The sequence below is a fragment of the Micrasema longulum genome, unplaced genomic scaffold (assembly GCF_059751315.1).
Source record: "Micrasema longulum isolate JH-2025_06_02 unplaced genomic scaffold, ASM5975131v1 h1tg000136l, whole genome shotgun sequence".
Lineage (NCBI taxonomy): Eukaryota > Metazoa > Arthropoda > Insecta > Trichoptera > Brachycentridae > Micrasema > Micrasema longulum.
In genome coordinates, this window is record NW_028277342.1 from 617,863 (window position 1) to 634,478 (window position 16,616).

General features: G+C 33.7%; 1 protein-coding gene across 3 annotated transcripts in view; it reads left to right on the top strand.

Moving 5' to 3' along the window:
• Window positions 1-16,616, top strand: part of LOC148284270 (dystrophin-like) — a 404,658-nt gene that overhangs the window by 125,761 nt on the left and 262,281 nt on the right. For all 3 annotated transcript variants that reach the window (XM_088242412.1, XM_088242414.1, XM_088242413.1), the window contains 3 exons: window positions 10,201-10,311; window positions 12,795-12,971; window positions 14,509-15,010. In XM_088242412.1, the coding sequence (XP_088098538.1) occupies window positions 10,201-10,311; window positions 12,795-12,971; window positions 14,509-15,010 (790 nt within the window). The remainder of the gene's footprint in view (window positions 1-10,200; window positions 10,312-12,794; window positions 12,972-14,508; window positions 15,011-16,616) is intronic.

Genomic DNA, 16,616 nt, shown 5'->3' on the forward strand with positions numbered 1-16,616 from the left:
GGAAAAATATATTGCTCCACTTTTAAAGAATTATGAAACAAATAAACGTTATTGGGTAATGTTTGCCCCTCGAAAGTCAAAACAATCGACTGAGATGGTTTCCATGTCACAGTTTCACAAGATTTATCTTTATAATTAAGACGTCGAGCCTTAATTACCTTACCACATCCATAAGGGACCTCGATTGACTCAATAATTTCTTCAATTGTAAGATCTGTAGACACACTTTTTACAATTCCTAATTTGGTTACTTTAAATGACGGTACATAGGCTTTCAGGGAGTTAGTAACGACAAAGTTTGATGTTAAAAAATTGTTTGCTGCAACGGCAGTCTTAAATGTCAAGGAAATTTTAAATTTGTTTTCCACTCTCACACCTCCTAATATAATGTTACTAATTTTGTTGGTATATAAAAGTTTACCAAAAGTGATAGGATGAAGGGGTTTTGAAGATTCTTGGTATTGAACGAACACCAAGAATGGGCCAGAAGCATTATCCGAATAGGTAAATGCTGGAGAGGAAAGGTCGGGAGCAGGGAAAGGAAGTTTGCATGGTTGCAAATCAGGGGAACTGGGTGCCCTGGGTCTTTTTCTATGCTCAAGATCAGGAGGATCCCCAGGATCCTCCATACTTAAGCCTTAAACAACGAAAATGCGAAAAAGAACGCAGTCACAGAAATTAAATAAAAATAAATAATAATCAAAAATCGAAAACTTGTCTCCCTCGATGTCGAGTTATGACTTGACTAATCCAGTACAATGCACCGAAGAAATATTGTTATTCACACAAAATTGTACGCGCTGATAACAAAACACACAACCGTCCACTGTCGATGCTACGAGACAACTCGTTCAAGAAGTTAGATAATCAGAAATATTAGTTGTAAAGGTGTCTACACTGCAATATTTCATTGTTCCTGGACTAGCACCTGGGCTGCTATTACAAACGCTCTCGCGGCCGTAGAAAAACCATGTATTTCGTGTATTTACATACAAAATACACGAGATAAAGTGTTTTCTACTGCCGCGAGAGCATTGAGAATAGCACCCCCTGAAGCATAAGATTGATCTGGGTGATGATGATGAGAAACGTTGGGTACGTTCGCGTAAAAGATGATAGAGATACATTGCACTTGATTTTACAAAGCAGTGCCCTATGCACCACTGGACGCGAAAAGGGAAATGTCTCTCACATCAATAGAAAATTATTATAAAAAAATAGAAAGACTCAATGGTTTATAGTAGACTTTGTGGGAGTGGAAGCGGGAGAGAGGTGTTTATAATTGAATTTGATTCAGTGATCGTTTGAAAGAAGACAACTTGTTATCAAATAAATCAAGACTGGTATGTTTGTTGGCAGACCTAAGAATTCTGGGCATAGGGGAATGAAAACCATAGTTAGTTCTATGGTTATCGGTATGAAAGAGTAAGTTTTGTCTGAGGTTTCCAGTTGGGATATTGAATTTTATTGAGCTCAGTAGTTCAGGCGCATCAAAGAGTGAGTTGAGAATTTTAAATAGGACTTTAAGGTCGGATTTATTTCGCCGGCCTTGAAGAGAAGATATATTCAAGGTAGTTTCTAACTCATTATTCGTATATAGGTCTCTGGATTAGCCCAACCTCCAGCCTATCTTTCTCAAAAATCGATGTTGAACTGATTCAATATTCTTGATGTGAACATCATAATATGGAATTAATGAAGGTTTCAGCAAGTATTCAGCTCTTGAATTTCGCGAAAACAACTGACGGACGTTCGAACATCGTCAATATGGTACATATTTCACAGTAGGTACATACTCGTAAATGGTCTTAGACTTCAATATTCCTACTGAGAGTTTTCCATATCTGTTGATATAATATTATATCTGTCGGTCTTTCTTCAATTGCTTCTCATCTACCTTCCCGAGAATCTATTGGAGCTAAGAGCTTTTGAACATCAATTTTGATGTATTAACTCAGTTCTAAGTTTCCTTAGAATTCCGTTGCATTATCTGAGTTATTCAATTGAAACGAATGACTCACAGTTCGCGAGATATTTTTCTCACACCATTACATAACCCGTATTTACTATCGGGTGGTGCTGAACATAATTCACCATAAATAAATAATGTAAATACTTACTTTCTATAAAATTACTAAAATAAATTAATAAATAAATACGGCCGATTGGTTTCATAACATCATGACTTTCTTTGTCAAGGCGTAAAAAAATACGAAAACTGAAATAAACTTTAAAATAATCCTCGACAAAGGAACAGTCGTGTTCTGAAACAGGTTAGCATATGAAATATAATTAATAAATATTTCACGTTGACCCTCCCAGGACCTGAAGTATGGCAGGCGAACGCGCCAACCACTACACTACGAAGCGGACTTATCTCCACCCGATTATTTTTTAGGAATTTCGCCTGAGACTGGTCATTGAGTCAAAAATACTCGTCCGGGATTTTGGTTCTATTTCACGCACAGAACTGTGTTCTTTATCCCCCTGGACGCAGAAAATAAATAAATAAATACTCGAACCCACCTGTGAAAATCGTTAAAATATTCCAAATGAAGGGTACAAGATATAAAGGATGGATGTCAATTTTCATGTGTTTTTAAACTAATAATGGCATTTGACGGTATTGCACACGACTAGGGTTACCAGATTTCGCTAGGGTCTCGTCGGGACGTTCTGGGATGGCAAGATTTCGTAGCAATAAAAAATGCCATTTTAATATACATACTTTAAAATGTATCTTTTAAATATAAAACAAATCATTTTCTTACATTTTATGTTGTGTTTCTTGTGAAAGCCTGTATTTTTTTGATGATTTTACTTTGAGCAGTTCTTTCCCTTTTTCGTATCCGTAGAAATCCGTGCAAGTCTTTTAATATTAACCTATGCCTCGACTATGAACGCTATCTTCATCTGTATATATCGAGACGGTATACTTAACTGCTGTACTATATGTATCTTACCTCGGTATGTTCTGTCATATCGACATCATATGATCGAAACAAGCCAATGAAATGACCGCAAACAATTAGTCCGCGTTCCTTACGTCATTAACACTTAAAATAGTTCTCATTTTGAATTTAAATAGGCTTCTGTAATAAAAAGTGCTCACTTCAAAGCGATTATAAACTCCAATAAATCCCAATTCAAGCAAAAAATGCTCGCTTGAACATGAATTTTGCATGACTTTTGGAAATCACCGAGACGGTACACTTAACGATCGTCTGTATGTATCTACCGATCTGTACCGATCGACTACAAAGCCGGCTCCTATAACGTCTCAATACATACAGTCAAAAAGATATTAAAACAGATGGAAAAAATATAATAACTAAATTATTTTATACTCTTATTTGTTAATAGGAGAGAACCTAGCTACATTATTTCCACATCTAGGCGTTCGTTTTATTAAAGTGACAGTTATGTCGGAATTTAATTCGACTTCAAAACTTACTTATTTCTCTCTCATATTTTTGATATAGGCTTTTAAGAAAAAAAGTGCCAACCTCAAAACGATTTTTTTTAAAAATAAATCATAATTAAAGAAAAGATTGCTCGGTGGAACAAAATTTTTGTCACTTTTAATGCGTAGATAAACGTATCGAGGGGTTCTAGACTCGTCGGTATAAAATGATGAACTTACATCAAAACTTGATGGTGGTATCGATACTATACCTTTGTAGTCGGTCGGGAGACTTTTATCTTCAGCTATGACGTCATACTGAAGCTATGTCATTTTAGAGCGTAGATATGTGTACCGTGACGCACGCTTCCCCTTGATTCATATCGATGTACCTACCCAAAACATAAAGGGGGGGGGGGGGTTGGTAGTATATTTTTATAATCGCTTGAGGGAATTTATCTTCAACTCTACCGTCAAGGTATGACGTCTTTATCTTCCCATCATAATCGAGGACCTGATACTTCAACATTAGTTCTACATTCCCTGGCAGCAGACGACTTCTTTTATAAATCCACTACACTTGGCCGACACCGGAACAAGGCAGGAATCGAAAATAATTACTCGTCATTTCAACAAAAAAAATCCGCTTTTCTTCCACAGAACTTATCGACTTCCACTCTATCAAGGCAAGATTAGCCTCTATGAAGTTCTTTAGACACATAAATTACTTAAAGTTTTTGCCACCTAATCCACTATTTCGCCGTGGAAGATTTTTTGTTAGTTAATTGCGTTGCTGCACAATGTGAGTTTAAATCGGGCCATTACAGGTTTTATCGGGACGTCGGGATAGGAATAAAGGTGACCGTCCCGATATATCGGGACGAATGGCAACCCTACCCATGATCTACATTTATGTTTAGTAAAATTTGACATGAAGGCTCTACTTTACTAGATACGTGAACAAGAAAAAAATACACACTGGAGATGAAGGAAGAATGTCAGTTATATACTGGAAATAAAGCGACAATTTAATATTAGTGAAAAACATTTAAGATGATATAAAACAGTAAAGGCTATTTGCATTATTTAATAAGATTATTTGACTCTCTTAATACCCATCCACAGTTACTCTTTCTTCCCTAACTCATATAGTGTCCATGCGGCTCGACTGTGGAATCATCTCCCATCCACCATCAAAGATGTTATTGCATTATCTCTCTTTAAATCACGTCTGAAGAAACATCTCCTTTCTCTTTCTTAATCTCTCCTCCTTTCCTTTTCCCCATTGAGTAATAGTTTTTATTTAAGGTAATTTATAAACAAATACGTTTATTTATATTTTTATACATCTTTAGCTTTTTAATCTTTTTTTTCTATTGAATATATTCTGTAACTTGAATTATTTTTATTTTGTTGGTTGGTTGGAAGAAATTGCCATTTGGCAATAAGCCCGACAATGTACAAATAACATTATGTACAAAAAGTTAAATAAATAAAAAATAAATAAATAAAAATGTCCAAGACGTTTGAAAACATAAGAACGTTTTTTCTCAAAACTTCATTTTTTGACATTCTTCCTTTGTATCCTGTACCCTTCAAACATGAAATTCAAAGCATTTGAACGATCGCGCGAACGACATTACGATGTACGCGAAGTAACAAAATTTGAAATATTTTTCTGACAGGAAAAATTCCCGCGCTTCAAAAGTGTTTCTGGCAAAGAATTTTCCGTTGAAAGATTTACGTCAACCTTCCATTAGCGAGTAAAATGCTCATCTTTATGCAGTGTTTATGGGACACGCCATACTTCAACGTGATAATGCGTCTCTTCGTGTCAACCAAACCTCCCAATCAGAATGTGAATTACATTTATTTATTTTTACAAGCCCCTTTTACATGTAATATTTCTTTAATAAAAAAAATAACTTTCTTTACATTATCCCCGAACATAGATTTAGTAGTATTTGAACTCTTTATTTTTATTATATATTATTCTTGTTTTATTTTAAATTCCATATAAAACAATGGTGGTTCAAATTTGTAGTCAGGGATTTGCAATTTAAACGAATGGTTTTTTTTTTCAATACGATATATTTACAAAAATTAATTGAAGTTCAACTTTTTAATCAAGCAATAAAAACATTGCGGAAAAATAGCTTAATTGCCATCATATTTATAATTAAAAAAAAAGGAGTTGTAATTTTACGCAACAAAACGGGTGACAGCTCTACGCAAAACTGATCCCCAGGAGTCATTTTTTGGATATAATTACTTCAAAACGGCCGAAACTGCTCTAAAACGTCCAAATATTCGTTACAATGATTAGTTACATCAAATCCATTCTCACATAAGAAGATATATATGATAGTGACTGACCGAAATAAGATTTTCAGCCGAAACAGAAATTCGCTTCCGTTCTAGTTACGGCCGAAACCGAAACTTATTAATAAAATAATGATTATGATATAATTATAAATAAAGTTATCAATGAAACTTCTTGGTTTAGTTTAACTTTAACTAGTTGTAAATATTTATGTTTCTGTCCCCTGTTAAAATACTTATTTGATCTTATCTCCAAAATATGTTAAGAAAAGTATAAAACTGTAAATGTTGTAAACAATTCACCAGTCTTGAAGATGCCTACTTAAAAATAAAAAGGAAAACTAAACCAAGAAGTTTTATTGATAAGTTTATTTATAATTTTATCATAATCATTAACTATGGAGTTTTATCAAGAAATATCAACAAAAACATCAATATTATTTAAATAAGTTAAAAGTCACTTCAAAACGGCCAAAGTTACGCGTTTTTATTGTTAAACGAGTTGATTAAAACGTGTTAAATAAATATACAATTAAAATGGCGTAAATTTGTTTTTTTTTTTTTACAAATAAACAGATTCAATGTTTGATAGTAATGGTGATGTTGGATGGGTCTTACATTACGCTTCCCATTCTTACAAAACGAAAAGACTTAATTTATTAGTTACGCAGCATAACATTGATAAAATTAAATATGATAGAATTCATTAATTATGTATACCTTGATAAAGATTCTTGTATGGCTTTGAAACCGGTCGATATAAAACAAAAGTGGTTAAAAACAAAGTTGTTTTTATTTACTTTATTTTTTATAGTAAGATCTTAATTTGTGAGTGAAAAGATCGATAGTGCAAATACTATTTTACTCGGAAAATAAAATCGTGCGCATCTAATAAAATGTAACAGAATTTCGGTTAAGAGGCGGCAGCATAAACAAACAAAAATTGTAAAAAAGATTTAAGTATGAAGCACGTGCGAATCCATTCTTGACTGAAATAGCACTTAGTTCTATGGCACAACTCGAATCTATTATCACACATCACTTTTTTCTTCTTCGTTTCTTTCCAGTCTTAGCAAGTTTGAGTAGCCTGGACCTTTAGCATGTGCACAAGTCGTCAAATCTTTTCGTTGTAAACTACAACTGACTATGTTAGAAATTAGAAGACACAAATCATTGGACGATAGAGCGATTTGACGATTTGATACCCTTGCTAGTTATTTAATTATTTTATTTAAATATATATTTTTTATTACAAATTTTTGACATGTCTGTCTTTTGGTTGGCTGGAGGATATTGCTTTTAGCAATAAGTCCGCCAAAGTACTTATTGTTTGTACTTGAAGATTTAAATAAATAAATAAATACAATATTATATTTATGTGACAATTTACGTAACTAATAACGTGGAAGTTTCCAATAGCAAAATATCACATATTACAAATACTGATAAACGATAAAAAAATATGTGTAATAGATTTATGAAAATTAATTGAATTTTCAAAATCTATATCAAAATCAAAATGAAATAAACAGACTATAAAGACAGCAAAATAAAATATTAAAGTTGACATACCCTATCTAACACAACTAAAAAAACTATTTAAACAAACTAAGCAATTAAATGTAACTGAATTCATTAAACTAGAATCCTTAAAATTAGCCACTGATGTAATTGTTGACGAAGAACTAAAACTTGAAAAAAACTGTAGTAAACACAACACGAGAATATCAGAAAAATATCATATACAACCTTCTAAAACGAGACAAGGACAGTCGAGATTAATAAACCATGGACTGAAATGATACAATAAACTACCAGACAAAACTAAACAAAAGACTCAGATAATCTTTATTTATTTATTTATTTATTGACGGACATTGTCCATGTTTACAATTTATAAGGTTTAAATATTACAATAAAAGAGTAGTTTAAAACATTTAAAGAAAAAAGAAAGAAGCATTGACAAACATAAGGGACATCGAGACAAGATCTGGACTATTTATTTAGTGCTCGTTTAAATCGTTGTAAACTTAAACCAAAAAAGTCCAAATCCTGTCTTGAGTTAACAATACGACAAAGGCGGGTCATTGGAGAATTTAGGCCATAGTTTGTTCTATGCTGATCGATGAACAGTACTTCATTGTTTCTCAATCTACGAGTCGGAATATTGAATTTTACTTGTCCCAGTAATGATGGAACATCGATTATACCATTTAGTATGCCGAACATATATATGGAGTCAATATTAGTTCTACGTTTTTGTAGACTAGAAATATTTAACATCGACTCTATTTCAACATAAGAATAATTATCTCTCTCTAGTCCAAGCATCCACGCTATTTTTCGAAGCAAGCGATGTTGGACTGATTCAATGTGATTTATGCGATTGACATAGAATGGAGATGTTAATAATATTATCATTAACAGTAGAATGTGAATTTTAAAAGTGAAAATATTTGTTAATTGTATGTAACCTGTAAGGGTTTATCAATGAAATTTACAATAAATAAAAAAAAATGGATATTGTGGGAAAATGTTTTCATTAATAATTTAAAAAATAAAATTGTTAAAAAATGTGTCTCAACGAAAACGCGACATGTTTGGCTTTGCCAATTGTGTCGACAAAATTCGTGACGACGCTCTATTTAAATTTAAACGGTCACAAACAAAGGTAAAAATTTAACCGAATCGTGACGTAAAAGGGGCATGGCCAATGGAATGAAGCGTTTTCGCAGGAATTGAAAAATATTTCTTATGCTACTAATAAGTACAAAAAAATATTTTTATCGCTCGACAGTATTTCATTGACCCTTAATAGTTTATAATTGTAAAAAAAAGTTGTATTTCCCTATTGGACTTTTGTTTATAATATGTATTTAAATATTATATAATTATCTGTTGACAATAAAAAAAAAAAATAGTCAAAAAAATGTTGTCTTTGGCAATTGACGATTTCACACGTGCTTGAATCCCCGATCGCGTCTATTTCTGATCCCTCTGGGAATATTTTCTGTCATACTCCGCGCGCGTAGAGGGAGATGCTTTTCTAGTTCTTCATTTAGAACGTCCACAGATGATCGCTTCACGCGATCTGTTAACTGGAGATTAAAAGAAACGTGCTTTGTGCACCGGTTGTAAATATTTACGGAAAAAAGTCTAAAAGACAAAACGAAAATCCGAGTGTTGCTATTTGATTCACCTGTTCCGAATAGTGTTACTAGATCTCTTTGTGTCTAAAATCAGGTTCAATAAATTGTGTTTAAATAAATGTTGTGTTGTGGTTTGTGTTTATTTCGGCCGTTTACGATTAAATTTATTTTCAGCCGTGTGTAAAGTTGTTACGTACATCGCGGTAAATTAATTATGTCTGAATTAAAATCGTATTTTCGTGAAATCACAGCTACTCGCCAGTACTATCCGGTTCGTAAAATGCATCTTACAAAAATGCCTTTTAAACTTGGGTCTAAATTATTATAACTCATAGCAAATAAGTGTAAATCTATCGTTAAACTTGAATTAAATGCTAATTGCTTTTAGCAAAAAGTTCGTTTGGCAAAGTGCACATATTTTTGTACTTATAGATTAAAATAAATATAGTATCATCGGTGTGTATTTTCTTATGCTTATTAACTTTGTAAATATTAAAGTTTAAACATTAAAATTAGTAGGTTAATAAAAATCGGAAATTATAAATATAGATGCATAAAAAAACTAATATTTGGAAATATACATAGCATATTGTACTCTACTATTAGAGATTATATATAAATATTTTTTTAATACATTAAAAAAAATATTTGAAAATTATTATAAAAATTAATTGTGATTTTTTTATTCAAATGACTAATAAAAATTATTATGAACTAAAAATGAAAGTGGTCTACGTTTTTGACAATTTATTTATTTATCTATGACAAAATACATAACATATTTTATTATATTTGTCCAAAATATTCCAAATCAGCAAAAGTGCTGGTATAAGGGGATATAATGTATTATGACACTGATAAAACTTGAACATCACATGTGTTTTGAGTTTATCCAATTTTTTGTAGACAAGGACTGTATTCAACCACCTAGGGAGCTGTTAATATTAACATATTTAACTGGAAATTAAAGTTGTCGATCTACGTATAACTGAACATGAAATTGGTCAGCGTATAACTTAAAAGTGTACATGTATACGTATAATAAAAAGTATTTTATTTTGAATAACTATTTAATTTGATGATTGCCAAAAAGATGTGTAGGTATAATAGAAACCATTTGTAACTTAAATCTAAATTATTTATATGGTTGTTTTTCTTCTGATGCAGATATCTGAATACGATACATACTATAAATTATTATTTTTACTTTGATTTTCATACAAAATTCAAACGCTTTTTATCATCATTTTAATATCCCATTCAAATAATGCAAAATGTACTTTGTATAATGACAAGTGTATCATGTTTATTTTTAATGATTAACAGGCTCGCGAGGAAGAGTTATCTACGAAACGCAAAGATATGGAAGTATTAAGAAAGAACAAGCAACTTCCTAAGAATGAACAGGTTGCAAGTGCGCAAGCCCAAATTGAAAAGGTAATAAATATACTTTGGATTTTTATTTATTTAACTTTATAGTTATATGTAAATAATATTTATACCCATACTAAAATTATAAATTCGAATGTGTGTTTGTATGTTTGTTTGTGTTTCCTTCAAGTCGGAACAGATATTTTTTTGCATAAGGATTGCCGGAGATTCGAAAAGTATTAGGTTACTTTTTATCCCGAAAAATTATCACTTTCTCGGGAATTTTTTTTTGTGGAAAAATGTTTTTTTACGTCGCAACGGAGCGACCGATGAACGTGATTTTTTGTGTAGGGATTGCCGGTAAGCTGACAAGTGTCACAAGCATAGAAATAAATATCACTTCTTCGGGAAAATCTTAGTGGAGAAATTAATTAATATTTAAACAGAATTAGGATACTTCGTCGCCAAAGACAAATGGATCGTCGTTTTTTTTACAAGGCTATAGTTTGAGGACCAGCTGCTTGATACAGGCTGCTTTTTTTCCTGAAAAAAAATATCATTCTGTCGTGTAAATTCTTATTGTTAAACTACAAAACTAATTAATCAACTAATTTTACTCTAATTCTAATGAAATCTGTTTTTCTCACTGGGTATATGGATTTAATTAAATGTTTTACAATATTTATGTATATCATGTCGTTTTTGTACATATACATGTTTACACGTATTTTTAAAATATGTTTTCTTACTAGTTGTATGTATAAATATGTATTTGAATGTACCAAATGCCATATTTTATTCCTTACTTTATATATTTTATCCATGTAATATATTTGTAAAAGCCCTCCGGGCGTTTTTGTAAATTAAATAAATAAATACCACGCGAGCGAAGCCGCGGGTAAAACCAAGTACAGATGCATGTAGGTTCTGGACATGGCCGCGATAAGCCAAATTTCGCGATCAACGGGGAATTTTTCACGGAACTCTTTCGGATATTTTTCAGCTGATTTTAATTTTATTTTGAGGCAATGCAAGTTTGATCGTTATTTAAACCGATCAAACCAACCATTGCTTGCTTTAAAAATAATTTCTCTACGCCTTTTTAAAAATTGATCGCACTGTAGCCTCGGGCAATTTAAAATCCCTACCTACAACTCCGATTTTATCCACCATTTTCTATCATTTCGATTTTTTTTGTTTTTTTCGTCGCGCAATAGATCTTCACAAGTTGCAGTGACGTCAGGAGCTTGCATAGCACTGACCCCTACCTCTAAGAATAAGAACGTCACTACATTGCGAAAAATATCGCGTAATAAAGAGTCCGCACTCGCCGGGGTCGCGATCAACTAACCTTTATATGTGTTAACATAAGCTGTGTCCGTTTTTTTCCAAATTTAAAAATACCCAATATACGAGGCATATTCAGAAAGTAAGAGTACTGTTTGGCTCTCCTGCTGTGAGATTTTTTTTCTCCAAAAGTTGGCAACACTGCTTGGTAGTGGGGGTTCTCCTGAACACAACGAGCACTGGCGACCCACGTTAGTACCAAAACTTGCCTCGTAGTTTTCGTTTCTGCGAAATATGTCAATAAGAAATCCCGCTTGGTGCGAGGTGCGCGCTGTCATAAGGTTCCTTTTCGCAGAAGGAAAAACTCCGACTGAAGTTTTTGCATTTTGAACCACCCTGCATACTCCACTGACTTCGCGCCTTCAGGTTATCATCATTTTACCTTCTTGAAGACTTCACATGGGTGAAAAAAAATTCTAACTGATGAGGAGGTGAAACAAGAGGTCTTGAAGTGGACGAAGGAGATGGTAGGAGAGTCCTATGAGAAGGGCATCAAAAATCTCGTGCCACGACTTACAACCTGAATAGAACGGGAAGGCGACTGCGTGGAAAAATAAGTAATATATTTATATGCAAACCATGTACTGTATTTTTTTTAATATACTTATATATTTTTTTTAATACAAAAATTGTGGTACTTTTACTTTCTTTATATTCCTCGTACACACGGATTTTCAGGACCAGAACGCGAAACTTCAGAGGAACATATATTAAGCAATAATTTTTTTCCAAAATGTCATTAAAAAAAAAAAAATTAACATCTCAAAATGGAGTAAACCTTTAATTTCTCGGACTAGCATCCCTTCCGCAAACCCCTACCCCTCCCTGACAAATACAATTGCAATGAAAACGTATTGGACCAACGAAGCGATACGCATCAGACGCGGACAAGGGAAGCGGCTGGGTAGGAGAGAGGTAGGGGTTTGTGGAGGGACTGCTTGTCCGAGAAATTGAGGATTTACTACATTTTGAGATTACAATTTTTTTTTTTTTAATGACTTTTTGGAGAATTTTTTTTAGGATTTTTTTTAAAGCTTACCACGAGGAATGTATCTCTGAAGTTTCGCGGTCTGACCCTGAAAAACCGTGTATACTTATAAAGGCAAGCTTATTGGGTTAAGACTATTACCACCACCATCATACAATGTCTCCACAATGGTGTCACGTGTTCGATTTTGTACCCCGTGTGTTGTATGTTTAAGGCATCGACGAACCTCGCTGGTCATAAGGAATACATCACCTCCAAGTTGGCAGCCGTCAACAAGTACGGGGCGCGACTTGACTCGGTGATTTCTTGGGTCATGGAAACAAAGACGAGGATCAACATCTCCAAGGAGTTGGCTCCAAGTGCTAAGAAGACTGTCATTGACAACATTATGGTATTTTTTTATTTAAATTAAAAACGCTTTATCTAGTAGTGCGGATGCATGCACTTGCGAACCAATATGCTAAGGACATCGATGTCTTTAACGTGAGTCTTTTTGAGAAATTTTAAACATCAGTGTATATGTTCCATATCAAATAGAACTTAATATTTTGTTTATATTGTATTTTATAACATTATGTACCTAGCTGCTCTAAACCTTTAAACTGCATTTCTTTGATTGATTTGAAGATGTATGAATGTAGAGGAAGCGAGATATGTATGCAACGATAGAGTGATGTGGCGTTCTATCATCTCTGCCTATCCTTACGGGGAAACGGCGTGATGGTTTGTTGTTTTAGTTGTTGTTGTAATGCTGTTGTTTTCCGTAGTAACCAAAATAAAAATTAATAAAATAAATTTGTTAATGATATGGAAGAAATAATCCGAATCTTTGAAAAAAAATAAAAAAAATAAAAATGTACCTTCCCAACTACGATGCGTCTTATTGAGTTTTGAGTCTGGAGATACCAACAAAAATGGAGTTACGTGTTAAACATATTCTCGTTACATTTTGTTGTCCTGTTCAGAAATTGTATTATACTATCGTGGGTATACTGGCAAAAAACGTTAACTCGAAAATATGCGGATTTGACTTAATGATGCAATTTTGTAATGTTTTTAACGCTCTACAAACTGGCAAAATACACTAAGTCATATTAAATTTCATATCTGTAGTTTTAAAAATAAATTTAAGGTTAAGTCGTATACCCGGTATTTTATTCTGGCTAAAAGCTTTAAATAACTTAATATTTACTTAATATTTATTTATATATACGCCCAATGGGCTTTTTTATGGACAAATTTATACATAGAAAATTATTATAACAAAATTAGAAAGACTCGATGGTTTTTAGTAGACTTTGTGGGAGTGGAAGCGGGAGAGAGGTGTTTATAATTGAATTTGATTCAGTGATCGTTTGAAAGAAGACAACTTGTTATCAAAGAAATCAAGAATGGTATGTTTGTTGGCAGACCTAAGAATTCTGGGCATAGGGGAATGAAAACCATAGTTAGTTCTATGGTTATCGGTATGAAAGAGTGAGTTTTGTCTGAGGTTTCTAGTTGGGATATTTAATTTTATTAAGCTCAGTAGTTCAGGCGCATCAAAGAGTGAGTTGAGAATTTTAATTTTAATATAAAATTAAGAAACGGAAAAATTCAAACACGTTCTTAAATGAGCAATTAACATCTTACTATATTTAAATAAGGTATAAAAGAGTAAAATTGGAACAAAACTTAAATGCTTGATTTCTTAAAACTGAGAGTTAAAGCTCTTTGCCAGTATACCCACGATATATTGTGTTGTGCACGTAATTGGTGCTGTGTTACGTTTATGTTTTTTAAAAAATAATATCACTGTAATTATACCAATATAGCACTGTGTGCACAACAATAAACTTAAATAAATAAAAATATATTCAAAAAATTAAGTCGAGAAGTTCAGAAAGTATGATGTGTTTTTTTTTATCTCAATGTAAATCTCTTTCCAGGTGCAAGTGCGCGGTCGCGAAACCGACGTGAACGAAGTTCTGGAGAACTTCACGAACATAGAGAAGGAGTGCGAGGGGGCCAAGCACGCCGTGTCGGCCGAACTTCGCGAGAAGATCGCCAAACTGCGCGACGACTGGGAGTACGTGCGCGCGCGCGGCGAGCTGACCCCGGACAACCGCGAGACCGCGCGCCGCGCCTCCGAATCCACCGCCCGCGACGGTGCCGCCGCGAAAGCCGCCACGATCACGGTCGAAAGGGTCCTTGTCGCGCCGGTGACCACTAAAGTGATGGTTGAAAAGGTCGTCGTGACGCCGGTGTCCCCGGCGTCTCCCTTGTCCCCTAAATTCCCCGCCGCCGATCGTCCGCCGACTAAAGAATCCGTCGCGCAATCGTTCGAAAGTCCTAAATCCGGGAGTAAGGTGCTGGCCCCCAAAGAACGCATTATTCCAATGACGCTAGAAGGGACTCCAGAAAAAGATGCTGTCAAGCAAGCAGAATCAGGTAGGATTCCATTGCATTTTTAATTGTTACGGCTTCAATATTTTGAATAGTAATAAATTTAAACGACTTCAGAATATATGCGTTAGGTATTTTTTGGTTTAAGGAAATATTTATGATCACATATCTGATTACCATAGGCAACTGAAATGGCTCAAAATTAGACAGCGGAGAGACTTTCACCCCTCTCACTTCTGTTCACTGTACTTCATAGTCCTAACGCACCTATATACCTCCATGAAAAAATCAACGCTTATCAGTTAATGGCTTACCTCTTCGTTCTAATTCTCGAAGCACCCTCTCAATACCCATCCACAATTCCTCTTTCTTTTCTAACTCATATAGTGTCCAAGCGGTTCGACTGTGAATTCATCTCCCATCTACTATCAAAGATGTTACTACAGTATCTCTGTTCAAATCACATCTGAAGAAACATCTCCCTTCTCTTCCTTAATTTCTCCTCCTTTCCCCTTTCTTCCTTTTTACCGTTGTGTAATATTATTGATTTATGGTATTTATATATACCGTGTTCTTTAAACCCTGTCACATCCAAAACAACGATCAGTATGGGCAAGAAGACATATTAGCATATTTAAAATAATAATTAGAACAAAGGAAATTTTTCTAAATAAAATATTAAAAAAAACAAATGGTTGCTTACTTCTGCAAGGGGAGAAGTGAGGGGAGCTCGGCCGCGCAGTTTTCGGCGTATCAGACTCCCCCCTCCCACTCCTCCCTCCACCCCTCCTCGTTTTACCCCTGCATAAGTAAGCAACCATTTGCTTTTTTTGTTTTTTTTTAATTTATTCGTTGTAAAAAATATTTTGATGTGCCAATATGTCTTCTTGCTCATACTGATCATCCTGGTTTCACGCTCACTCCCTCCACAAAATCAGCTGATTGGCTTATTTGAAACTAAAAAAAATGGCAGTGTTTTAATCCGTAAGCTTATATTCACGGAATGGACTATTATAAAAAGAAAATGTTGAAAATTGGATTTTTGACAGACTTTGGAACAAAAAATTCGAGTTTCATGTATTTTGTGTCAACTTTTTGTTAAAAAAAAATAGAAATACTTACAATTTTGGGGTGATAATAGATCATTCCGTGCGTCTATATATGTTGAGTCCACTCTATATATTTGAAGAGAATCGGCCAAGCCGTTCTCAAGATATGATGGAGGATAGTTTGAAAAACGTAGCATTGAGAAAAACACGTTTGAAGTTTCAAGTACAGTACAGTTACAACTCATACCAGCGCTCCGAATACCTGCCTCTTCTAACTGTTGTATCTTTATAATGGCTTCGAATTTTAAAATTCACTTTACCAACATATTTTCGATATATAAAGGAAACAATTTACGCAAAAAAAAAAAAGATTTTTTGAACCCATCAAACCAGAGGCAATACGACGAATTCGCCATTCTTAGTTGCCACAATTAACTTTGTATTGACTCATACGATAGTAAAAATAGATTTTCTAATATAAATCAACAACACAAAATAAACTGATTGAATTTTTTTAGGTGTTTTGTCACTCCTAAACATTTTGAAAAATGGTTCATCCGCGGTACTGAACTTACATAGACGATATAACTTTTCGTACTAAT